Source organism: Cyclopterus lumpus, chromosome 23 (assembly GCF_009769545.1).
Source record: "Cyclopterus lumpus isolate fCycLum1 chromosome 23, fCycLum1.pri, whole genome shotgun sequence".
Lineage (NCBI taxonomy): Eukaryota > Metazoa > Chordata > Actinopteri > Perciformes > Cyclopteridae > Cyclopterus > Cyclopterus lumpus.
In genome coordinates, this window is record NC_046988.1 from 9,244,326 (window position 1) to 9,271,936 (window position 27,611).

General features: G+C 43.3%; 1 protein-coding gene across 3 annotated transcripts in view; it reads right to left on the reverse strand.

The window, feature by feature from the left end:
- Positions 1 to 1,773: 1,773 nt before the first annotated feature.
- The window catches only part of grm8a (glutamate receptor, metabotropic 8a), a 190,796-nt gene continuing 164,958 nt past the window's right edge, over positions 1,774 to 27,611 (reverse strand). Inside the window, exons 8-13 of one of the 3 annotated variants that reach the window (XM_034526034.1) lie at positions 25,804 to 25,950; positions 23,832 to 24,253; positions 22,208 to 22,574; positions 4,888 to 5,028; positions 3,615 to 3,717; positions 1,774 to 2,225 (exon numbers count right to left, since the gene is read on the reverse strand). In XM_034526034.1, coding sequence (XP_034381925.1) covers positions 2,176 to 2,225; positions 3,615 to 3,717; positions 4,888 to 5,028; positions 22,208 to 22,574; positions 23,832 to 24,253; positions 25,804 to 25,950 — 1,230 coding nt within the window. In that variant the 3' untranslated portion in view covers positions 1,774 to 2,175. The other 2 variants (XM_034526035.1, XM_034526033.1) reach the window with 2 other exon arrangements.

Consider the following 27,611-nt stretch of genomic DNA (forward strand, 5'->3'; position numbering starts at 1 on the left):
GTAACACGCTTCAACTCTTTCCTGAGTGGCTTCCAGTAAATACGTAGGTAGGAGTTTAGTGTTTAGCCCCAGGGCATTTGGGGCTTAGCTGTTAAAACACACACACACAACGCCAGCTGTAGAGACAGAAGATGTGATTTTCATGCTCACGGAACAAAACCTCTCCTTTTCGGTTCATGTTGACGACATTGTCTACACGTCAACCCTGTCATCGAGAGAGCATTTCATGGAAGCATCCAGAGAAGACTGCCGACGTGCTACAAAGAGCACAAGAACACAAACCTCATAGAATTGTACACCGTTTTCTTCTGACACCTGTGTGTAGGGCAGCCCATCCTGGAGTAAATGGTGCGATTTGTCCTTTCACTTTGCCTTCAGCGCTATTGATTGCTCCTCTCCAACAAGAATAGATTCACTGATGCAGTTGACTGTTTCTTCTTTGGCTCTCGTGTGTTTTTGAAGGTTGGGCATCTGGTGGGTGGGTGCAGGTGTACAGCGAGGGGTGTTCTGCCCACTTTATCTCTTTTTGTCATGGTCACACTCTCCCTTCTCTCCGGCAGATTCCTTCCATTAACATGTTGTCAGTGGAGAGATCACCACACCGCCGAGGGAGAGTTGAGGAGGAGGGCAGCGGTGACTGAAGGACTTTTGCTTGACAAGAGATCTTTTCTGCTGGATATAACCAAGGGGTTTGCTAAATGATGGGAGGAATGAAACACTTTGGTGTCTTGTTGGTGCAGAGAAAGCAACAATCACGCTGTGTTGTCATGGCATGCTAACATTCACTCAAGTCGTAAACACAAAATACAGCTATGGCTGATGGGACTGTCATAATATCATACTTAAAGTATTGGACAAATAAAATGCTGTATTTGCTACATTAAAGGTCAGACCATCACCAAAGTGAATACAAATCATCCCAAGAGGAACATGCATATATATATATATATATATATATATATATATATATATATATATATATATATATATATATATGTACCAGATAAAACGCAAATGTCAACCTCATGGTGGCCCTATAGACGAAACCTCAGGGGTTCACCGAAGTCATTAGGATTCACCCTTTGGGCCCCATCCTTGTCTGTAAACATTTCCACGGCAGTACATTCAGTTGTTGTTGAGATATTTTAGTATGGATCATAGAAGGGGACTATTACACTGAATATGAGTGGGGAAACATAGAAAACCACACAGTGTTCTGCTGTAAGCGTGTATCGCTAATCAATTACATATCTACATCTAAAATACATGATTCATTTGTGTGGGGAGTAATGCTGACATTTGAATGGATGGTGCATTGCCACAATCTGCCATCCATCCATGTATCTACAGATCATTGAAGGAAGGGATCACCCTCAATACTACAAACGTACAAACGACCACCAATCTACACATTTGCAAAACATTCCTTTATTATAAATAAATCTCCTTTTTGTATAAAAACTGGCATGCTTCAACCATGGCATTTTACAGGTTCACAACCCAAGGCGACAACCCGGTTAGCCAAGACAGCAAGAGGAAACACACTCATCTCATTATGCAAGGGCGATCCATCAGACAACGGTGAGACAAGAATGAAAAAATCGTCACAACCACAAAAATACTCACAAGTAGAGAATAACAACAAACATGTTTGAGTCTCATAGATTTTCTCTGACATTTCTCTTTTTAAATATCTTTTAAAATGTAATCTGTTAAATCTCTTTCCCAGTACCCACATTTGCCCTTTTAGATATAATGTCTACATGGTTCCTTAGAGTTTTTTTTTTTTCTTTTTCTTTTTATGTCTTTTTTTTTTTTTTGCGTGTGTACATTGTAATATTTACTCTGTCCACCAAAGTGTCCTATGGTATGTCTCTTTTTTTTAATGTTGTCTCTTTTTTTCTTTTTTTTTTACGGGTAAGTTCATGGTAGGACCAATGAGGTGTGAGCAGGAAAGCAGGCACACTGACTGACTGTTTATGTGGTCCCACCTCTCTGTGGTTTGATGCTGAACGATACAAAATGTCTCATGCTTGGATTCCATTGGGCACTCAGTCCGTCTGCCAGTTCTTCCACCAATCGGCTTCGAACGATGGCTCCTTCTTTCTCTTGGCACCGCCCCAAGACACCGACCCCTCTCCTGTCCAATCCCTTTCTTCATCCTCTGTGGTCCCTTCAAATGGCATGATTGTTGTAGCTGACATATGTCGTCTTAGTTGATGAAGCTGCGTGAATACGAAAAGGGTGGGCGGTGGACAGGAAGGAGGAAAGAAGGCGATAACAAGGGCGAAGACGTGGTCAAGAACAATGAAGAAGAGAATGAGAAGAGAAGGGTAGAATAAAAGAGAAGGGACCGATTGGAGGAATGGAAGTGGGGAAAGGAAAAGGAACACAAGAAAGAGCAGTTGAGAGCAGATTTTTGTCACGATGGTCATGAAACAGTGTCACATCCACAGTCCACTTGAGTAGTTGAGGCTTTTTGTCAAACTCATTATGTCTTGTGTCCCCTCAGGCGCTCCATGGTGAATGTCAATGTTTTTAAAGCAACGTCAGGCCTCTAACTGAGTCATTGTTATACTCTGATGCTTTCATACAACCATTGTATTCATTTTATTTCAATTGTGATCTGCCATCACACTGCTGGAATAATGGGAGAAAAAAAAGGTCCTTAATAAAGAAAAAAAGAAAAAACAAGTGAAAGGAATGTGTGTTAGTGGATGCAGACTTGAAAAATGACCAAAGCTTTGTGTTGATATTTTCCAAAGAGCACTCAACTTGCTGTCTGCTCATCACTGTTGTATACATACTGTACATATGGAACTTATTCAATTACAATGTCATTGTTTGTAAAGTGAAGTATGTGGGGATATGACTAAGCAGTTTAACTATAGGCTCAATTAATGACCTGTGACCTGCTTCCTTCACTGGTGCTAATAAAGTGTTGATGGGAAAGCAAACAAAGGACACACTAATCAACACTTTACCAGCCTGATAGACACTCATACTAGAGTTTGCGTGCACACATGCACACAAGCAGCTAATCATGCATGCGCATGCACTAAGGCACACATGCACATTCACATGCACTCCTGTCGTTCCTTCCACGGATCGCTGACGAAGCAGAACTGGCTGAACACCAAACCGAGCTTTGACGTGAATGTAACAGTGCTTCGCCGTCAGAGCTCGGAGAAGACACCGTGCTGTTTAGCAAGATATTAATTTTCAAACCGAAATTAAACTTCTTGATCAGAGCAAAAGAAAAAAATCCTCCAGAAAATAGGGTTTGTTTGTTCGTATTGTGCTACTCCATCATGACAAGCAGTTCAGGAGAGCATATGATGTACTACCCACTTGTTGGTATGAGACCAGTTGATTGAAAAAGTAAATAACGCCATAGAAACAGCTGTTATCATGTTGCCTATTAAATAATACAGTTTTAAATACTCTACGTGTACGTGTATAATTGTGTGTGTGTGTGTGTGCTTTTGCGTTGATCTCTCAACATGTATTCAAGCATTATGTGGATTTATGTAATAAAAATGGACCGGAAGATATCGTTCTTTCTATAGTTTTTTATATGTATAGGTATAAAACTCTGGTGTTCTCTTACTCACTGTTGGTCTCCATGCTCTCACATAGCTCGGTCTTCACCTCTCCGTTGGGCCGGTCTCCCTTCTGGCTCAGTTTCCCCGACATGGTGGCAGCTGTCACAATTGCCTGTATCATCATGCATTCACATTCAGAAATCCATTCATTGGAAATGAAGATTGTGTGTGTGGTAGACGATCTGGTTCCCCTTTTTAGTAGGAATGCAACTGACAACTATTTTGATCATCGAATAATCCGCTGATTATTACTTCGATTTTTCATACTTAATATTTTGTTTAAATACCGTATTTCTTGTGTACTAGTACAATGCTCTTAACCACAAGGAGCGCTTGCTCATGTTGTGTTTATTAGGACCCGGGCCACCACAGAAGGAAGGAATTTTTGTCTGGTATGATTTTTTGTTTATTTTAGTTTTTAAATTAGAACCTGAAATTGTGCATTTGACCCTTCTCTACTTTATTGTTAATGAATTGCAATTTTCAAAATGCTTACTCTAGAGATGTCCAAAGATGAAGAGGATGGCGTAATTTCCTGTAATTCATAAAATGAGCTACAAAAGGAGGCTACACTGGCTGGAATACTGCCCCAGCGGAGAGGTTGCTCCAGCGGAGAGGTTGCTCCAGCGGAGAGGTTGCCTCAGCGGAGAGGTTGCCCTAGCAGAGAAGTTGCCCCATCGGAGACATTGCCCCATCGGAGACATTGCCCCAGCGGAGAAGTTGCCCCAGCGGAGACATTGCCCCATCGGAGACATTGCCCCAGCGGAGACATTGCCCCATCGGAGACATTGCCCCATCGGAGACATTGCCCCAGCGGAGACATTGCCCCATCGGAGACATTGCCCCAGCGGAGACATTGCCCCATCGGAGACATTGCCCCATCGGAGACATTGCCCCAGCGGAGACATTGCCCCATCGGAGACATTGCCCCAGCGGAGAAGTTGCCCCAGCGGAGACATTGCCCCAGCGGAGAAGTTGCCCCAGCGGAGACATTGCCCCAGCGGAGAAGTTGCCCCAGCGGAGACGTTGATGCAGCGGAGACGTGTTTGCAGCAGAGACGTGTTGCCAAATATTTTTCTAAGCAATTCTATTTAATTCAATTTCTATTTCATTGATTAGTTGTGGCAGCCCTCTTTAGTTCAATGTAATTATACATAGTGTGTCGTTTATTGTATTATCCTCATTTCATCAGCATGAATAATATTGAACATATCGGTCCTAATATGAACTCAAACCCCTTTGAGATATGGAAAATAATCCAGAAAATTTCACAGGGCCTCACCTTGAAGCTGCGTTTCCGTTTGGGTATGTTCTGCTCGGGGTGGAAGAGGATGATGTAGACCTTGGGCATGTAGAGCATCCCCAGAGACACAGAGGCAGACAGGCTGAGAGAGATGGTCAGGGTGGTAGTTTGGATGTACATCTTGGAGGAGAGAGACACAGAGGGATGGTGCAAGAGTCATTTATCACATTTCCAGTTGTCAGAGATAGTCTGTGTAATTGTCCAACTACACCGAGTGTGTCTGGTGAGGGAAAGAGGAGGAGGAAAGATAAGAGGGGGAAAACAGGTAGCAGAGGATGGTCTAGCAAGTGCACCATTGGCAGAACATTTGTGTAGTGACACCTACAATGACACACAGGCAGGTAGATCAGATGCTATATGGAATTATTATAGTGCATTCGCTTAATTGCCTGCGTGCTGCAGAGCTTGACTCTTTGTCTCGGAATGTGAAGTGATTCTTAGCATTTATTTGGCAGGCTGAAACAGGCACATATTGTCCTGTATAGTCGACTAGACATCTCTAGTGGAAGGGTATATGCAGTGGACAGAAGGAGAGGTATGATGACATGTACTATAAGCTGGAATTGTTATATAAACCCCACTAAATTAAGACTATGACCTCACACAATTCTGCCAAGTCAGTTGGAGGGCAGCTATAATGAAACAAGAAGACAATGAAGCAGACTGCAGAGGACTGAGCACTAGTCCTCAGGTCCTTAGTGAGTTTCAGAGAGTAGTTTGGAGGAGGAGAGACCTGACACAGCTGACAAGCTCTCAAGATATGGAGCCCATCAGGCGAGCGCTCTCTGCGAATATGGAAGGAGACAGACAGTAAAAGGGAGGGCTGGGATGGATGGACGGATGGATTTACGGGAGAGAATAGTAGAAATGGAGGGACGGAGCCTGGAGGGGAAAGTAAAAGAGATGGCATGGCGAGTGAAGCAAGGAAGGGATGAGAGGGACTCGTGGAGACCAAGATCAAGTGAGTAAGAGAGCAAGAGAGAAAGTAGAAATGCGGGCGCACAGTAGTGGTGCTTTGGTGGCTTGCTTTGGGTCATATTCGCTCCACCACTGTCAACGAACTCCATGTATGTAGTACTGCTCAATAAAAAGGTTATATAACCACGTTATGAATCATTCATCACTAAAAGACATGGTCCCTACATGCACACATAGATACACAAAGTACATGCGTTAAATACAAACTTGAAAAGTGCAACGATAGAGACGTTACGTGGGACCATTCCTGGCGCATTAAATAATACAAAGACCAAGACACCCAGGGGACCACACTAACAGTCAGGGTGCATCCACTTCTTATTTTTCTATTCGGTAATTTAATTCAGAATTCATTGTAGCCTGTAAATGGTGTAAATATGCCTCGAGAATATGTTTTATTCTGCGAACACATTGTGCCATTTGTGAAAAATTAGAAATGGATAAAACAAAAAATAAAAAGGAATGGCCATGAGCTGCTCTCGTATGAATATGTTTGACCAGAATGTTATTGTTCTCCAAAGGAAGCAGAGAACACTGGAAAATGATGCCGGCAGTAAAAACATGCTTTAGTCAAAGGTCTCTGATTTCTCAACCAAACCGCTTGACTCTGACCTCAAAAAGAGCTGCTTGGTAAATGTGATTCATTCAACAAAGATATCGTGAATCTAATCTTGCTCCTTTCAATGATACCTAATCATATTTCTGTGCATATTTGGACTTAAAGCATTTCCAGAACTCTAAAGATGACCATCAATATTGCCTAAACCCAACCACCAAACTATCCTTAAACTGATGACGAAACCCAAGTATCCACCTTCAAACAGGCTTTTCCTAGGGCCAATGTTATGAATCGACACCTTTGTTCCTCTTCCTCTTTATTCCTGAACACAATTTTTCACAAGATTTTAAACTTTTCTATTTTTGGAAAGTGATACGAATTTCTTCAAAAGCCTGTTTGAAGGTAGAGACCCAGTGTTCTCTGGAGAACATAACATTCTGGTCAAACACATTCATACGAGAACAGCTCATGGCCATTCCTATTTATTTTTTGTTTTATCCATTTCCAATTTTTCACAAATGGCCCAATGTGTTCACAAAATAAAACATATTCTCGAGGCATATTTACATTAGCCGTAGACGAAAATGGGAGTGCACCAGCAGCAAAGGCACATGAGAGCGCGCGCACGCACTCACGCACACACACACACACACACACACACACACACACACACACACACACACACACACACACACACACACACACACACACACACAGAGTGGGAGAAACACACAAAAGAACGCACTATTATGGGACAGGACTTTGCAGTTGTTTGAGATGGGACCACCAATTAAACAAGAGCAAAGAAAGATCATCAGTGAGTGGTAGGATGTGTTTTCAGTAACAGAGACATGAATGAAACAAAAAAGATTTAGATTCAGAAAAGATGTGAGGATTTTTTTAAAGAGAGTCGATGAAAGAGAGAGAGTACAAATGTAATAACCTACTGAAAAAACGGCATGAACAGCAGTACAAATGATAGTGAAAGAGAGAGTCCCTGAAGCTGTGAATTTAGCTCTTATCAAAACAGCAGCAAGGATGCCGATAGTCACTTCCATTACATCTAGCCTTTGGACCAATGGTGTAGCTTCCAGCTCTTATTTACACACTGAGTCTGGCCTCCTCCACCTTTCTGTCTACCGCTGATATCAGCTAGAAATGCGTGCCTCGGAAGAGCGCTCTATTATCCCAAAAGTTGCACACAGAAAGCAGACGCTTAGCTACAGATGGCTGCATGCAATTTATTCCCCGAAGGTTTAAGACATTTACACGCGGAGAATCTCTGGTCCGTGATAGGAAGAGATTTAGAAAGAGGAACAAAAGGGATAGAGTGATGCCTGATGTGCTCTTAACACCTGGGGAGAAAAGAGACGACGATAAAGAGGATAAGGACACAAAAGAGAAATAGAAGTGTGTACATTCTGTGGACAAAAACGTGGCATAGTGTTGGGCTCAATTTTAGTCCTCAGGTTGAAGAAAGTGATGCTTTTGCTAAATTCTTGGACAGTGGCGGTGAGTAATTTTCCCAAGTCGACTTGTGGTGTTATTGACCTCTCTAGGGCACTCATTTTATCTTGTGTTGATGAAAAAAAGGGCCACGCTACGGATTTTTATCAACGGGAAACACCTTGTTATTTTTCAATTAGAGCTTAAAGGATAGCTCCACTGTTGTTCAGCCCAGACCTCATCACAATGTTATTTGTGTAGCGTACACTCTCACTGATAGCTGCTCCCCCCGAGAAAACCGTATCTCATATTAAACATATTTGCAAAACATAATGTTCAGGTTCCATTTCACCGTCAGCATACCGTATCACAATGAACACAACATATTGTTGGTCCCCTCCGACCCAGTGGGTCACGCACAGCCGGATGTCCTCGGCCAAATGGGGGTTTCGTAAAGGATTAATCTCGGGATCTGGATTGAGCCGCGGGCGCATAAAGCATAGCTGAAGCCACTCCAGGTGTCAGGGAGGTGCAAGCGTATTCAGTGAGCACATCTGTTGTCATTTGTTTTACTGCTCAATTCCTCATCACCTCTGAGTTACTGAATAGCAAAACCCCGTTATACGTGCTGTTTTTCTGGTATAATTGGCTAGATATGATAACCTGGCGTGCTAAAATTACTTTCCCCAACATAATCATGACTTATTGCTATTGTTTGACATTAAATCAAGGATAATGGAGCCAGAACAATATATGAGCAGGCAGAATGCATTCCAACACGTCTAATGCGCATCACACTTTCTGAGAAGGTAGACCTTTAGAGGGTCTGCACCGGACCAGAGTCTGTGGGTGGAGTGCACCTGATGAACCTCCTAATGAAAGCAGGGGGGGGGTTCTGCCACAGGGTGAGTCGTGGTCACTCCAGCAGATGTGTCATGTTAGAGTTTTTTAGTCCTTTCCCACATTTCTTTGTCAAGTTTCAAAATGGTTTCTCACATCCCGGAGGTGGGTGTGAGGGGTCAGAATTGCAGAAGCAGCAGCGGGAGAGAACACAGGACTCACAGACCTGAGGTCAACACATTTTATTGCAGGACATAAGAGTGGCATCTGCTCTGGCAGCTAACATTGCCACTTAATTCAAACGGCTAATACTGAATAGCTGTAAAAGAATGGGATTCCCGGTGAGACACGGCTAATCCAAAGAGACAGGCATCTTGATAGTTAGGTGTCGAGAATGCATTCTTCCCTTCACAGCCGATAGCCTAGGCGTGACAGCTCACGTTGAAGGCTATTCTGGGTTGGCTGGCTGTACTACATAAACGACTCTGTGAAATAGAAAGTACAGCTGGTGAACACGACACCATCAGAAGCCAATTAACTAAATTAGGCCTATCTTCTGCAGACACTGCAATTTCCGCTCACTAATATACACGCGCAGGAGAGATGGATGACATTTACACATTAAGTTAAGGGCTAAAACACATGTTGAATAAATGGAGAATGGCATATACATGGATTTCTTTCTTTACACATTATGTGGGCTTTTCATCTTCCCAAAATATGAAGGCGGTATGCACCTTCCACCAACATTAGGACATCTCTAGTCAATGCCAAAAGAAATGACAGCGGTGTAACGGTGTGATATAATCACCTTGTAGGGAATATATTGATTAAGACACCATGCAGCAAAATGCACTTCAATCAGTCTGAATAGTTGCATGTGCACGCACAGACGAGCGTGCCGTTACACAAATGTGAATCAGATTATGCATGGGTTGTAAGAACAGAAACAAACACATGTCACGGCCTCTCACACTTGATGAGCCACAGCATGGAGAATGTTATTACACACAGTTCTTTGATTGTTGCAAAACCTTTTCATAACACAGAGCGAGAAAAAGGGATGGTGAAAGAGCTCCGGCCAACAGCAGAGAGAAAGGGGCCAATAGAAAGATGAGAGAGAGAGAGAGAGATGGTGTGAATATAAAGGACATAATGGCTACGTGGGACAGAGAATAAACAAACGGAATTAAGAAAGGAAGGCAAACATGGAATGACAGAACGGTTCGGGAGAACAATCCACGGTTGACAGGAAGTGGACGTTGACGAGAGAGAGAGAGGGAGGTGAAAGAAGGAGAATACAAAGTGAATAACAAGCAGTACAGGTGGACAGAGACTGTTCTGATGAGCAAAGTCCTGAAGCCCTTATTGCCATGGGCATGTTGTTTGTGATACGATGGAGAGTTTTCCCGCAAGACAGCTTATACACGTTAACAGAGCCACACACTTCCCTGATTGTTGTCATACGTTGCCAAGTGGCTGAGTGGTTGCCCGTTGTCCACGAGGCAATGGCTATGCAGTGTGGCATTTAACTTTTTTATTTTTTTATTATTCATGGCATTAATCACCTGCAGAAGTAGTTAATTGTAAAAATAAATAAAAGTAAAAAGCCTATATTTTAGACTCAACCTCACAAGGAATAACTGCAACCTTTGAAAGGTACGTTTGACTGATGTCCAGGTGAAGAGACAGGGACAGGTCTTATACGCCAGAGAAAGACAATGGTAAAATCCTATTTCCACCACTTTGACTGCAAGAAAGTTATTGATTGGATGTTGAGTAAAACAAAAAAGAAGAGTCATAGTGGAAGAACATATGCCCTTCACTTGGGCGCCGTGGCACTGAATAGCTGTTGATTTGCATTAAGCTGACCTTGTGTTTAACTCACTGCAGCCAATGAGATCTCTCGCCAGGCGTCACTCCGCTCTCCTTTTGTCTCCCAGCACACATTTGAAATAAATGACTGCTGACAGCTTTTAGTTCATGTGCCCAGTCAGCGAAGGGTCAGAGAGTAAAGAAAATAAGACAGAAAAGAGAGTGATTATTGGATGTTGAAAAACATAGGGGGTGAGAAAGCATTGTGCACGGCACATTTAATTCCCGGAGACAACTTGCATCTTTCAGTCGCTCCATCCTTTACCTGTCATCCCCTCATTTCTGCCCTTACTCGTCCCTAAACTATCCTGTATCTCTCTCTGGAAGATGTTTTATTTTCCCTCCCGTCTTTTTTAATAACCTCCATTGTGTCTGCTCGTAGTCTTTGAAACTCTATCTGATTTTAACTCTTTGTCTCACCAACTTTATTCCTCTGTCTCCCTATTGCTTGTTTGTTTTCTCTCCATCTCAGCATGTTGATAATGATGTCGGTGTCCTTGATAGGTGGCTGCCCTCACCCAACCTTCACACGCAGCCTGGGGATCCTAAACTAAAGGACGTACGTGTGTGTGTGTGTGTGTGTGTGTGTGTGTGTGTGTGTCTAACTCCCACCTCCTGTTTCTGTTCACGCACAGCATTGAACCACTTGTCATTTTAATCACCTGAGCCATGGGAGGGTGAGGAGATTTTATTTGGATTTATTTATTTATTTAAAAAATGGGAGCGTGACCATACCAGTTCTTACCGCTTCTGACTGTGCAGGATTTTTATTTATGATTTATTTTTTTCTCCAGATTTTCAGAACTTTGCATCAAATGGCTCAAAAAACATTACTTGCAGGGGGATATCACAATGAGGTATCATTAAAGGGATTAATTAGGATGTTGTATTTGTAATCCTTTTAAGTATAACATAATTAAAGTATCATCGTTATCTTCATCAGGTTTTACTAAAACAACACAACTGATTAACTGTGAGAGGAGTAGGTGTTAGTTTTTTCAATTTGTGTGCATCTAAAAATTATTTTAACTATTTTTGCTTTTTAGTATCAATATGTTTTTCACTCAGAGTTTGTTAAATCCCCAAGTTGCACTTCTCCGCATGCCCATCACATGCATTTCGCAACTCTTTTTAAAACAGGATTCTGTGCCACAATATTTCAGCTTTGTGTGCCGGCTTGTTAATTGGGCCCGAGCGGCGCTCACTGTGCACACTTTCTTCATCATCGTCTGCAAAACAGCGCCTTTTTTATATTTGTACTCCATCTAATTCATACTGGCCTAAGTTCTGTATGTGTTTAAAAAAGTGCACAGGTTATTCCATAAAAATAATACATGATGCTACATCTGTGTCTGCCCCAGCTAGTTAGTGGAGCCCGTATTGACTTGGAGATCTGTATGAGGCCAAAGTCAAACTCATTTTGGGTTGTGCATAAAGGTTTCATGGTAACGCATACTGCCAGGGCGGCCCGATGAGAACACCGGCTCTCTCTCTCCTGATTAACTGACGTGACTGTGACCCCACTGTGCACAGCTCCAGCCAATTAAAATACACAGCAAGGAACAACATGGAGCCTCATCAGTCAGCAGACTGCTTCCTAAATGTAGAGGGGGGGGGTTTGACCCCATGAACAAATAAAACGGGAGTAACTGTTATGTCTGCTCTTCTGTCATAGATGTGAAATGTGCCCGTTTCTGCAGCTTACGGTATGCAATCTTGACAGATATTGGGTTGGAAATTATACAAAGCGCTTTCCCCCCAGTGATACTCGGGTCTGACTACATAGTCCCAACCCTCTTTTGTAATTCTAATGAAGCGAATGAAGGAATCAAGATATTACAGTCATGGCCGTCATTGGGTGACTTCATTTCAGGAAACACTTAAGAGGTCTGATACTTTTATTAATTAATGTTTATGAGAGTCCCCTAAGTCCTCTAATTCAACCCTGTGTTGAAATTCCACCTCGGGGTGAAGGAAATGTCTCCGGTTTCCGTGGCTCACACAAAGTCGTCGACATATTGAGGCCTTGACCGTTTCCTTCGTGATACAGATATTCGTTTGCTGAGAAATACTGTATGCGTGAAGCCGCATCGCCATGCGGATTGTTGCTAATGGTGCAAAGAAGAAAAGGAAAATGTTGCGATGTCGTGGTGATTAATAGTACATAGCAACAGGCGACTAAAAGGATGGCACTCATTTTTTCTTTGCTCTTTCTGTCTTGGTTTGGCAATCTTTAGCACACACACACACACACACACACACACACACACACACACACACACACACACAGAGTGATTGCACAGCTGCTACTGAAAGAAAAGTAAAAAGATAGTTACCACAAACTTGAATACGTTTGGTTTGGGTACAGCTACTACTCCAAACCAATGCACTCCCACACACACTACTAACAGAATGCCTTCTTCTTTTTTTTTTACAGTGGCTTTGAAGGTGAACAACACTTAATAAGAGACAACACTCAAAAGCTCCAACAATATGAAAGTTCAGTTCATTTGAAAAGCAACCGACTGGAATAACTCTACATCGACCAGACTTTTCATTCCTGAATCAAACCTGAATCTCGCCAAGTATCCCTTAACCATTGCCAGCGACTGGATGCCAGGTTACTGCATCTGCACAGCAGCAGCTTGAAGGGCCACACACTTTGAATTTCTCTCGGGATCAGCAGGAAGGGCAGTACGGCACTAATTATATCGGGGCATCTACTATGGCTTCATTCATCAATTTACAATGTTTTTAATTCCGCAGCATTATTGCTTCACATACTTTACTGCTGGTTCTTTTAAAAGTAACGAGCACAAAAAAGGTGATAAAAAACTATTTTACTAGCTTCAGTGCATGTTTTGCTTTGTCAGGCAGCCTTTCTACAGTGTGAATGAAGAATTGACAGCTACAGTGGAGGTGGAAAATAATAAAACAGAATAAACAACAGCTTATTTGATGTCTGTTATTTTAGTGCTGTTCCAGAGATGTAAGGTTTATGAAGAGGACTGTTGCATTGGGCCTCGAAAGGGAAGTCCTTTAGATCTTTGATGCACACTGCTCTTTTCTTGTCTCTATTGGTCCCTGGAGGAACATTTCTGAGTGTATGTAGATGTAAGTGTACTTAAATGTCTACTTAAATATGTGTTGTGTGAATGTAGAGCATGCGTGTGTGTGTGTGTGTGTGTGTGTCTGACTGCCAACAGCTCTATGTGAGGTCCCCCTTGGGCGTCCCCATATCCTTCAACATCTCAGTGTTTGATGTCAGGATCTGTCACTTGCTTTCTGCCCCCCCCCCCGCAAAAGATTGGGAAACTCATTCCTTCAAAAGTGAATGAAAGTAGTGTTTTTTTTACTCCCCACACACACCGCCTGTTGCAGATAATGATGCTGCGGATCAGTAAACTCTGTCGGAATGAAAGCGTCACGATGTCAGAAGTGAATGCTCTCTGTTCGGTACATGTTCTGTTCATCCCTGAGCGTGGCTACTGCTGTGTCCTGGTATTTTACCGTGCCTCCAAAAATAATGCTCTATGTATATATATATTTATTTCATCTCAAAACAGGATAGTTTGCATTTTTACCTGTTTAATTCTAACCCAATTTTCCCCATGACCTCAACCAACGGTAGTATAATATTCCAATCTGGATGAGCATTTTTTTTACCATGTGCACATTTCTACATAATCCAATTAATGATGCAGGAATACTATATGCAGATTAAGGTTAGGGTTAGGGGTCATATACAATATTCACTCTTATATACTCTATATTACCATTTAAATGTTCACACTGGTTTTAATTGTACCGTCTGTTGCATCCGAAGCTGTGCACTTATAAATGTAATGCTTTATATAATACTTACAGCCACCTCATGATCACAATAATTACTGGAATTCAACCAACCATTATTTTCAACAGCTTGCAATGCTCTCTAATTTTCCAAAAATGTTACCCACATGGTTAAATTGAAATAATGATGGTACATTGTACAACTCATCATATATTTTGCACTTTCAGGATGGATAAATAGTTATTGACGGTCAGCTGTTTACAATAATTTAGCCATGTTATTTCTAAATATCTTTACTCTTAGTGAAATACCAGATGGACTGTTATAACAAACCTACAGTTTGTCACAAATTGTCAGGCCCACTTACCGTACTGAATCATTATGAATGCTTAAGCAAATGTTGTGTTTCAGTGTTTAGGTTTATAGATTTTCTCGACGCTGACATAAGCTGCAGCGCAATCCTCCACTGGACAGTCAAAGTAGAAATGGGAATAAACGGAGCGTTACAAGGAACTCTGCAATTCCATCTTCCCAAGACAGTGGCATCATGTTTGGGACAGCTGTGTGTGTGTGTGTGTGTGTGTGTGTGTGTGCGTGTGTGTGCGTGCGGGACAGAGAGTTACTTTTGATGTCATCTCTCTCTCTGATATTAGCTCGCCTCTCTTCCTCCATCTTTAGCGTTGGATGGTTTTGCCTCGTATGTTCCCTCTTGCTGCCTCCTTTTCCTTCTCTCATCCTCCATCTCTCTTTTTTGTTTCCGCCGTCTCAGTCCCCTCTTTCTCACCGTGACATTTTTTTTTAAAAATTCTGCCTCCCTGTCTCTCTCTAATCCTTTCAGATCAGTGTGGATTGATTGTCTACGGTTACTCCCGGTAAGGATCTGGGCGGTCACTATAGCTCTCCGCGGGGATCACAGTCACGGCCATAAATCTGTCTGAAGACGGTGATCCGCAACACTGTGTGTGTGTATGTGTGTGTGCTGAGGGGCAGAAATGGATTTGTGAGGCAGGTACCGTAGATGTGTTCTTTATATACTCCTGAGGACCAATCACAGTGAGGCTATTTGCCATTCTTCACTTCTTAAAGAGACTACTTTGAGGCTAGAACTCTCGAGTCTTGCATTGGTCTAAGGTTAGACAGCAGTGTGTACGTGTATGTGTGTGTGTTTGTGTGTGTGCGTGTGTAGGTGTGTGTGTGTAGGTGTGTATGAGAGAGAGAGATGGGGAATGTCTCAGAGATAAAGTGAATGGGAGGCCTTGAGAGGTCTGAATAGCAGAAGGACTGAATCTGCGGATTCATGTTGTTTTTCTTTTACCACATTGAAGAAAAAGAGATGACTGTTTGCAAGCTGTGGTTTCGGCTGTACTGCATACCTCGTTGTTTCACCCAGTACCTACTCATGGAGACCAAGTCCAGGGTTGAAAAAAAGAAAGAAAGAAAAAACGATCTCTTTTGGGTGGACAGGAGCGAAACTTCTGGCCAATCAGAGACTTAAAAAGCGTGCACCTGATCTCTGTCACTCAGCAGCAGCTCCGCTCTTTGAGCAAAAAAATAAAAATAAAAAACTCCCTCAAATATGCCTCTGTGCAAGCAACTAGTGCACATATCAAAATATGTATTGTGTACATATGGTACACAATACCAAAAACAGACGTGCTGTGAAAAAAAAGACACACACTCTCACACACGCACATACGCACACTGAGTGGGTTTGTGGGTAGCAGCGGGGTGGTGTGATTCTTCCTCTGTTGGAAGCAGGAGATAACAAGCGGACCATATTCAAGACATCTGGAGAACAGGAGAGGTGGCTCACGGGGAGAGAGAACGAGGTAAAAGGCAAAGAGGGTGGAGAAAAAGGAGAAGAAAGAAAAGATGGTCGTCTGTCTGTGGTGTCAGGCAAAGGAATGATGAGGCAGACACACGGAGAGATAGCTGGAGAGAGGATGCTCCCTGTGGTTAGGGTTTACAACAAGCAGAGAGAGGCAGAGGGATGCACACACACACACACACACACAACCTTTTCCCGTTTCTGCAGGGTGCGGAAGAAGCTGTTCGTAGCCAGCGGCCTCTGCATGGTAGCATGACCTATTTCAAAACAATACTCCCCTCGTTGGTGATGGTTAAGAATCCCTCCCTCTCCATCTCCCTTGATTTATCTCTCACGTTCCCACTCCGTGTCTCACTGTCTCCTCGCGTGTCCCGATCCCGCGCTGACACTTTCCCTTTATATTCTGGTCGCTCCCTCACTCTGTGCTTTTTTTTTTTTTTCCTCCTCTCTTTCTCCGCCCGCTGTGACTCAGAGCCGCGTTGAGTATTCAGAGGAGAGGAGTGTGGGGGGACAACGGTACATGAGCAACGGGGAGGAACGAGAGGACGGCTGTTCAGACGAGGAGGGAGCAGAAATACAAGGAAGGCATTGAACACATGTATGTACATGGGAGTGGGCGGGGAGAGGGGATGAGTATGTGGCAGAATCTCAAGTCTGCACTTGTCGTGTACGGAGAGAGTATATCAAGACAGTGGGGTCCCTGTTATACATACTATATAAGCATTGACTCAGCCACTATGACCATGGATCTCCAGCTCATCACCTGTCCAGCCTCTGCGTCAATGGATGAATTAGTGGAACTCTATAATACATCCCTGAGCAGTGTTTTTGATCTCTTTTCTCAAGCTCCGCTCTGTGGTTCACACATGAAAAACAGCTGAAAACTCAGGGCTCACTGTCCGTAAACTGGCTTTCCGTGAGCATCAAAGGGCCTACTCCAACTCCCTTAAAGATGCTCGCTCACAGTTCTATTCCAGCTTAATCAATAAAAACCCTGGTAACTCTAAACACTTTTTTTTCCACCATAAACCATCTCCTGGAGCCACAACCATCCTCTTCAACTGAGGCTACAAGAGGAGCAATGCAACAGCTTCGTTGACTTTTTCAGATCCAAGGTCAACAACATTTGTCCAGCTCCCCATCTCGGCTTCTCTCTGACCCCAACACCTTATCTGCGAGTGTGCTGTCTCTTCTACATCTCGCTCCTCAGAAAAATTAAATCCTGTACCTGTACCCTGGAGCCCATTCCCACTGCTCTGCTCAAGTCACACATCCCCACCCTCAGTCCTTTCATCACCAAAGTTGTTAACCTTTCCCTTCAGTCTGGCTGTGTCCCACCTACTCTCAAGGTTGCTGTCATCCGTCCCCTTCTCAAGAAGCCCACCCTGGACCCGGAGGCCTTTCTCCAACCGTGCCTTCCTTTCCAAGGTGTAAGAGTAGTAAGTAGTTGCTTCTCAACTTCAGGAACACCTCAAACACAACAACTTGTTTGAAAAATTCCAGTCAGGTTTTCGTTCAGCCCGCAGCACTGAACCAGCTTTACTCAGGGTGACGAATGACCTGCTAATGACAACCGATGCAGGATCACCCTCACTCCTCATCCTCCTGGACCTGACTGCTGCATTTGACACAGTGGATTACACTCTCCTCCTAGAGCGCCTCCACACCACCAATGTCAGACTCCTTTCTGGCAGAACTGAATATGTCTCACTGGGAAGAAGTCCAGACTGCTCCCAGTGGTCTTCAGCAAGGGTCGGTCCTCGGCCCCATCCTCCTTCATTATTTACATGCTCCCCCTCGGTCGTGTCATCAGCAAACATAGGTTGTCCTTCCACTGTTATGCTGACGACACACAGCTTTACATCAAAACTGCCCCAAACCCCACTGCAGCCATGTCATGTCTCACCACCTGTCTTGAGGAGATAAAGGAAACAACTTCCTCCAGTTAAACAGAAGCAAAACCGAAGCGCTCCTTGTTGGCACTCCACACCAGGTTCAGTCATCCTCCATAACTCATCTCACCTTTATCTGTCAGGTCATACTCCTCTCCTCCACAGTCACTATCCTGGGAGTTAGGTTTGACCCTCACCTGACCTTTAATGACCATATAAAACACCTGTGCAAAACCTCCTTTTATCATCTCAAAAACATCTCCAAACTCCGCCCCACTTTAACCATGTCGAATGCAGAGAAGCTCGTCCACGCCTTTATCTCCTCTAGACTGGACTACTGTAATTCCCTCTTCACTGGGATCACTGGCAAGAACATCCAGAAACTACAATACATTCAAAACAACAGGTTCCTGATGAAAAATCACTGCCAGCTATTTTCTCTTCTATTATAGTTTGTTTTTAACTATCTGCTGGCTCTTTTTTATACAAAACTGTCAATATTTGTTTTTTGGAGAAAAATAAAAAATAGGATATCTGCGCAAAATATATGCATTTCCTGCACGTCCTCTCCGCCTGTCTGCGTGTCTCAGCTGCAGCTGGGGCCGAATCGTTTTGGCCCAGAAGAGACGGGACTAAGAAGCAGTTTAGCCAATTACTGATTAAAGATATAAATGAGTATATATATACACAATTCAGCCAATCTACATCCTAAAATAGTTTTTTTTTTTACGACATGACGGCCAGGGCGAGCGCGATATATTATATATTAATATACTGAATTGTATGAATAAGATGTCATTATTATGTCAGTGTTGGAATAAATGTTCAATATTTAACTACAAAGTAGAAATGCGTGTTTGTTACTTTTTTTGTATTGAATCATACTGGGATGTTTGCTGAAATTGATTGGATGGCCCTACCAAAAAAATTAATTCCACCAGTCGCCACTGGTTTCAAGTCTATATTATTCCATTTTAAAGACATTGCTCTTTGTGCTCTGAGCGTTGCCAAAATGCTGATTACCTCCACAACACTGTGCCTGCACACATCCTGCGAGGACACTGATTGAGGGCCGAAGCTGTTGCTCTGCTAACCTGCTGCTTCCACTGTGCAGGCTGTGGAGACAAGGTTGACATTTCTGAAAGTTTCTCGTTTTTCTTTTGTCAAAGGCGTGATGGCCATTGGATGCCAAACGTAATCGTGACGCGAGTCGTGTCGTCATCGAACCTCCAACTAACTTCATTGTTGCCTCTTCCGCCTCGGCAAACCAAGCCTATGCCCTTGGTAGAGCTCTCCTCATTAAAGCCCCATCAGTGAGTCTCGTCATACCTGTTTATTCCTTTCCCTCGTCTCTCTCTCCTCCCTCTCTTCTGCGCTCTCTGTTAGCCAGCCAGCTGCCACACACTCCAGAGGATATTCCAATTAGGCACAACATACACAGACACACAAATGTGCACTCGTGGATATTCCAATTAAATGCAACACACCAGACAAACACACTAAAACGCCAATACACAATAAGTCACTGGTGGACATTCTAATTAGCTGAATAGCCCAACCAGTGAGATAGCACACACACACACACACAGACGTACCTTTCCAAAGCCATATGACTCATGACATGACATTTAGAGTCACACGTGCGTGAACAGACCCTAAAGAAACCGTGACACATCAGCACCTCCGAATGGTCACACGTGCGCGCATATGCAAGTTTATTAGCTCACACAACATACAACTTAAAGGTTAAAGAAGCTTCCAGCTGAAGCCTCCGCCTGTGGAAACTAAATCAGTAATGTTCCCCTTATTAGATCATAATTGTATTCACACTCGCCACATACTATTTTGCATGACTGTGGTGAGGTGAAAAAGGTAATTGCTTTTATAAATATAAAAATAAATAAAACCTCACTGAGACAAAGAAGAAAAATACGAAACTCTCTGGCTTCTTGAAGATAAATGAATGTGGGTTAGCAAAAGAAAAAAGAAAAAAAAACTGTTATACATCCAGCAAGAGGCTGATTTCCCTGATGTGTGATTAGATCACTTTGATGTTAGCTTTTTGCCATGCGACAGAGGCGGGACACGCACCTTGACTGGGAAATGTGCTGAGACGCGATGAAATGGAGAGAAATACAAAATGTCCCGACTGCCTGAGAGACAACACCAGTTGTGTCTCTCATCGAGGGCGAGGAGGAAGGGAAGACTTGAACCTCCAGTGGACACAAAGGCCGTCGGTGTTCATCTCGAGGAGCAGGATACAAGTGGACTGACATGTGTGATTGTGTATAAAGACTCCGAGGCACTCCTGAAGGACACAATTAGTTTTGGAGCTGTGCTATGATTTGATAAATTTCTTTCCAAAACAGCTTGAGGTTTGTGATTCGTATCGCTACAATGTGTGTGTATGTGTGTGTGCGTGTGTTTACATGTGACAATGTGAATGATACAGTGCTATCTGTTTGTTCACCACCATGCCGGTTCACTGCTTATCTGTCAACAGCCTGTGACATCTGCCATGAATCGAGTGTATGAAAGCTTTTATTGCTAAAACTAGAGTGAAGACGCAATATCCCAAAAAAATTGAATCAATAAATCCCAGGCAAGTAAACACAAGGTTTTAGTGTGTGCACTATATTGTTATGAGTTCATGTGTGTATGCTTCCTAAATCCTCTAAACTGCCACCCGACTGCCCACTTATTGCGGTAGGGGTCGGTACTGATAACACATCTGAGTGCACCTCCGACCCCCAGATGCTACTCAGCGACACAGACGGGGCAAAACAGATTCCTCACGTTGAGTGTTTTGGCCGGGTCGTTTGTTTTGGTCCGATACGACGACCCCGAGGCGATTGCCCGCATACGTCAACACTTGACTTTGAGTTTAAAAGAAATGTGTTTCGTGACACCTTGATGCCCGTTGGTTTCTAGACTGGTGGCAAGCCAATTATATAGTTTGTATTCATTCAATCACACGCTACCGCAGTGGCTGTTGCGGACACAAAAAGGCTCTTTTTGTCTTTCGAATAATTCTGTGAACCCCTGATATTGGTCTTAGGACTTGGAATAACATAACATATCAAATAAAACACACATGCAGATAATGAACTGTGCATCCATAATGAAAGCATCATTCATTAGGTGGAGCCCGAACCTTGTAAAGGCTGCTCCACACACACTGGCACACACATTCACCTTATGCAAGTTACATCATACAGCCATCAACAATTACCTACAGGAAGGAGGAATAAGCTCAGTACAGTACAGGCCTCTAAAAGCCTGGACCAAGCCATGGATCTAGTCAATCAGCCAGACAGAAAATCCTCTTGTACTCACTGGGGATTGTCAGGAGATTTTGGACTCTAAGCCAATAATATAGCTACAATTGAAAAAAAACATATCTTTCATTGCCAAGATATGGAGTTTTGATCTCCAAAAAAGTTGTCTGGTGGAGAGAGAGAGCAGACGTTTTGCAATAGCAATACATGCAAATGTATGACTTAAAAAGTGATTCCAAAACGTAATAATACTGCAGAATGGGCTCAGGAGAGTTCCGTCAAGCTCACAGGAAGCCCATAAACCACACCGTCACAACCCGCCTGTCAGGGAATCGTCATCTTATGAAAGACATTTCACACAAATATACATTAGTATCACACATCTGTATCCATTGCATCCTCCCTATTAAGTCAAATCCTGCAACCACACATGCACAGAATGTCTCTCTGAAGTCATATTTCCTGTAGATTGTGGTGTCGCAGAGAAAATTGCTTTAAATCCCAAACAGGTCATTTACAGGGTAATCCCACAGATAGACACACAGAAAAGTACACACACACACACACACACACACACACACACACGCCTACACACACACACGCCATGGTTTCATCCTCTTTGCAGACTAAAGATGATGGCGAAGGCATACAGACATCTGCAATATACTCACACTCTCTGTAGACTGTAGTTCATAAAGAAAATGTAAAAAAAAAAAGACAGCAGTTAAGGTATGCAGGTTATGTAGTGCATTTAGTAGCATTGACATGAAATCAAATCAAAGAGAAACGACAAAAAACATATACACTTACCCTCTCTGCGGACTGTGACGTGCCGAAGAAGATGGGTATGAAGGCCAGCCAGATGATGCAGGTGGTGTACATGGTGAATCCGATGGGCTTGGCCTCGTTGAAGGTCTCCGGCACGCCTCGCGTCTTAATGGCGTAAACTGTGCACGTCACCATCAGCAGGATGGAGTAGCCCAGGGAGCAGATGAGGGACAGGTCGGAGATGTCACACTTGAGGACGCCGCGCGCCGACGTGGGATCCTGGGTCCGCTGCTCGCCGTAGTCCACGACCGTGTGGGGAGGGTCCACCGCGAACCAGACGAAGACCCCCAGCAGCTGCACTGAGATGAGGGAGAAGGTGATGACGAGCTGGGAGGCAGGCGAGATGAACCTGCGAAGGAGACGGTGAGGGAATGATGATACCAGAGTTCATTTAGAGTGCGGCAAACCCATATCTGAAATATCTGCGCTTGAAAATGTGTTACTGCCTTATTCAAAGGATTAGAATCTCATGCATGATGTCATTTTCTATAAGATTAGATTTCTTCTTCCAGTCTTTGGGCAACAACATGTTTCACAAATACATTTTAAAAAGTAAACAATCCTTGCTCGTCATCCGGAAAACAAGGCTGTTTTCATATTATCTAAAAGTTCAAAATATATGATATTCCTATACATGAAGACATACAAACAACCACAAATCCCACACGACAAAACATGTTGGAGGGAGATCAGGGAAAAGGAGATGATGACATTTTAGGCAATAGTGAAGAACATGGTTAATGAGGTAAAGCCCTATATAGAACTGGATAGAGGGAAAGTGATAACCATATGCCAGAGAGATAACAACATTTGGGAAATTAATAACAAGCAAAGCTATATTTTCTTTGTAGTGAAGAAAGAACCAACTCCTTCCATCTCCCAGGCTCAAAGGATGCTTAGTGGCTGACTACCTGGAGGCACAACACACACTGCAGCCTGAAAAAAGCCTCAAACTCCTGCTTCCTCCTGCATCTCATGCTTACCTCAATTTAGTTTTATTTTTTGTCTATCATATTTAGTGTTAATTGGAAGTTTTCTATGAAAAAAAAACCTATAATTTTATAAATCTTAATTATCATTTAAAAAATGTATGATTCTTAAGAGGAAATAAACACTATCTCTTACAAATGGATAGCACTGAATGAAAGACAGATGACCATCTGGGTAGGACGGACATGAACCTGAGCACTATTAAATACCACATTAACATTTGAGTCACTTAGTTGACACTCTCTCCGAGAGTCACTCACACTGAGTGCAAACAGTACAATAGGTGAGTGTGAGTTCATGACTCTCATTAATAATGGATGAGAAATAAATGATGAATAATGATTCCAAGCCGCTCAATGAGGAAGAAGTGGAGGAGTTCATACACACACACAGACACACACACACACACACACACACACACACACACACACGCACACACACACACACACACACACACACACACACACACACACACACACACACACACACATCTTCGAGTGCAAAGAAGAACACACTTACAGTGACCTTCAATGCCACTCCACCCATCTAAATCTACCTGCACTGGACACAGAGGTCAAACCCAGAGTGTGCACCGTGAGGCGTGTGTTTTCTTCACCTGGGTGCTGTTACAGACTTCTTCCCCTGTTCAAAGATGCGGTGTATCCTGTTGGTCTTGGTGAGCAGCGCGGCGTAGCTGAAACACATCCCCAGGCCCAAGAAAATCCTCCTGAACGAACACACTCCCACATCCGGCGCCGCGATCATCAGGAAGGTTATGGCGTAGCACAGGAAGATTCCCGTGAGCAGCACGTAGCTCATCTCCCGGCCCGACGCTCGAACGATGGGCGTGTCATTGTGACGGACAAAAGTGACGATGACGAAGGAGGTGGCGATGATCCCCAGCATGGAGATGAAGACGGGGACCACGGCCCAGGGGGAGTGCCACTCCAGCTTGATGATCGGGATGGGAACGCAGCCAGTGCGGTTGGCGTCGGGCCGCATCTCGTATGGACACAGCTCACAGCTGAACTCTGAAGCCTGGGGAGGGACAGTTTTGATCATGTAAAATCAAGATTTCATCCAAACTCTGTACACAAATATGGTAAATCTGTAAATACAGTCGCTCCCAAATGTATGTAAATGTACCTTAAATCACTAACAGTCGATTACTTTACTAATCAGTCGAGACTCAGCTATTGTGCGTCAAAGAGAACAACTAATACATACATTTCATACATTTTTAAACAGTTCACTTAATTGCTTTTGTCATGCTGCTTTGCTATTTTCCAATCTACTCAAATATACTGTTAATGTGTCAACAGATTATTGATGTTACAGCAAATGCATATCTCTGGAAGAATGTTATTGATCGCCCCGGGTGCTCAAACAAGCATCACCACCTATGGTTGATATTATATTTCTTTCCTTTATTGCTTGCTGAACTGGGGAACTCTTTGCATATCCTGTATATTCGAGCGCTTATGGATTCGACCACATTTTCCCCCATGATATAATTAACATCAGACTCTTTTCCCTCAACTTAAATGACTTCCAAGAGCATCTGCGGGGTTCTTCCTGCTTATATAAATCCAAAGTGGGCCATGTAAATGGCTTTCTTTTGATTGCCTGAGATGAGTTGGAAGAAAGAATCCTGACCCCGGGGGGCGAAACTCTACTGTAGAGTAAGAGCAGGCGGCAGCTGTCAGAGAGCATATGCATGCGGAGACTAACGCGTCCATTATGTCAAAGTGCAGTCATTGCAAACACATCTTGTAGTTGATTCCAACAAATGGAACCAGTTGTGGCTTTAGAAGCTCTGCCAACGTTTGCCATCTAGTAAAATTGTCAATTTTAATTGACAGATCAAGTTTACCTAAGTGAACCGGTGAGGCTAAGAGCTTTTGGAGGCTTTCCCAGCTTTGAAAACATAACAATCAAGGCCATTTATTTATAAGAAATCTCTTTTCTTGGTGTGATTCTAAAGTAACAAGATGGACAGAAAGTGAAGCAAAAAGTAAATAACACATTTTTTTTTGTCATGTTTCTCTAAAAAACCATTGCAATTGATCACCAGAATGCATTAGAAGGAGGACTCACACTGGACTGTGACTTGTCTGGTTTGATATTTTGAAATAGACGATTTTAACATTACATGTTTTGTAAATATTTACTAAATCCTCGGTGATTGAGTGACACAAGTGAATTATGATTTAGATGCATTGTTCTGCCTGCAAGCTGTGAACCATGTAATGCAAGTATTCAGACAGCATACGTTTTTTAATGGAAAGTCTCCTGAAAACCCTACCAACAACAAAAAACCCACACATGGTTCATCTATACACTCTACCATCTACCTGCCGAGCCTCACAGTGCTGTGAGACTACACACAACAAAGTGGATAGAATCCTGCTCCATGGTACTTTCACATGCTACAGTTCAGAATCTTGTATTTCATGTTTCTTTTTGTGCAAAAGACACAATGAATACTGCAGGAAACATATGTAAAAGTACTCCATCACAGGTGAATGACATAACTCCAACAAAGCCAACAGCAAGTCCTGGTGGCCTGTTTTTCTCCAGAGATCTACCTGATAGTGATATCCCTCACAGCGCTCACAGTGCCAGCAACACGGCACGCCTTTGACCACTTTCTTTCTTTCGCCCGCGCGGCACGGGATGCTGCACACAGAGGGCGGCAGTGATGAGTCACCTGCCTTCCAACGCATGGCCTCCACCTATAGAGAGGGAGAGGTGAGGGGACAGAGGGACGGTAAGACAAAGGCGTGTGCTCCGACCCATATGACAAATTAATATTCTCTTTGTCTCAAGTGCAAGCGGCATTACGAAAAACGTCCCGCCTTCTTGTGGGATATTACGCCACATAAAGATTAGCAGCCATCTGCTTGCAGCTGACATGACTTTGTCCTGCAACACTCTGTACCTGCAGAAAGTGTGGAATTAGGGCAACTCGCAGAGCAATTAGCACAAGAAGATCCTCTGATCGTTTTCCTGAGCGCTGCCAGGCACAAAACTAACACCAGCTAGTCTGGAAGCCAGCAATCAGACCATAATCAGATCTGGCACAAATAGGCCATCTGTATTTCCTTCTGTTTGAGTGTGTGTGAGTGTGTGTGTGTGTGTGTGCACATGTTCCAACATGTGTGCATGTAGTTTTAGTTGTGCTTGTGTCATGCTGGCATTATTGTGAATCCCTAAGCCTTCCGTGTGTCTGATATGTGTGAGTTCCAATTTGCCGTTATGTGTGTGATTTTTTGTAATTATCCCCAGTCCCTGAGCTTCCATCCGTTGCCGAGGGTGCTGGGTAAAATGGAGCGTTACTGTTTTAAACAGGCACACAATGTACCAGTCGAACAAAACTAGTTAAGAGGAAAAACTCATCAGGGACCGAGAAAATGGACTTGATTTGATCATTGAGACACATATAGAAACACACGCACACACACACACACACACACACACACACACACACACACACACACACACACACACGCAGCATTTGAACAACAATATTAGGTTACAGGCAAAGTTAGTGCAACATTGTCTGCCAGGAGAAATACTTTCATGTACGTTGTTGAGTGTGTGTGTGTGTGCGTGTGTGTTCAGAAGTGTACATTTAAAACTTTTATGTATTTCATACAGATACCTTATATTCACAACAATCATCATACATGATGCACCACCCAAAACAACATAGACCCTGTCGTGCACCTCGCTTCCATCGATTACCCAAATGACATGAGGTCAGCTGTAAAGGGATTATGCATTATCTATAACACATCACCTTACAGAACATTTGCTGTGGAACTCTGCAGACTTGCTTTCATCTTGATTCAAACAGTGTGTTGATCGTGGAAACGTCCACCTGCTGCATCACCACATCTGCCACCGAGCCTTCAAACCCAACTGGATTGTTGAATAAATCAAATACATCTGTTAATTTGTCAACTGTCAAAGTGCCCATTCATGTGTGCCTTAACGATGAGTTATATCTGCCTCCCCCTCTCCCTTTCTCTCTCTCTCCCTCTCTCCCTCTCTCCCTCCCTCTCTCCCTGTCTCTCTCTCTCTCTCTCTCTCTCTCTCTCTCTCTCTCTCCCTCTCTGTCTCTCTCTCAACGGGCCGTCGATCAGGCAGAAAGCACTTTGTGTCTATTAGTCTTCTCATCTGTCATCTGGCCTTTCTAATGAAGTCCTGGGTGGATTTATAACACCAAGCACACGCCGTGCTCAAGGAGTTTGTGTTTGTGTGTGTGTCTGTGTGTGTGTCTGTGTGTGTGTGTCTGTGTGTGTGTATGTGAATGACTATGACAATGGGATTCAAGTTTTTCGGGTGCAATGAATTAAGTGTTTTTGCATGGATGCATATGATGCACATGTGT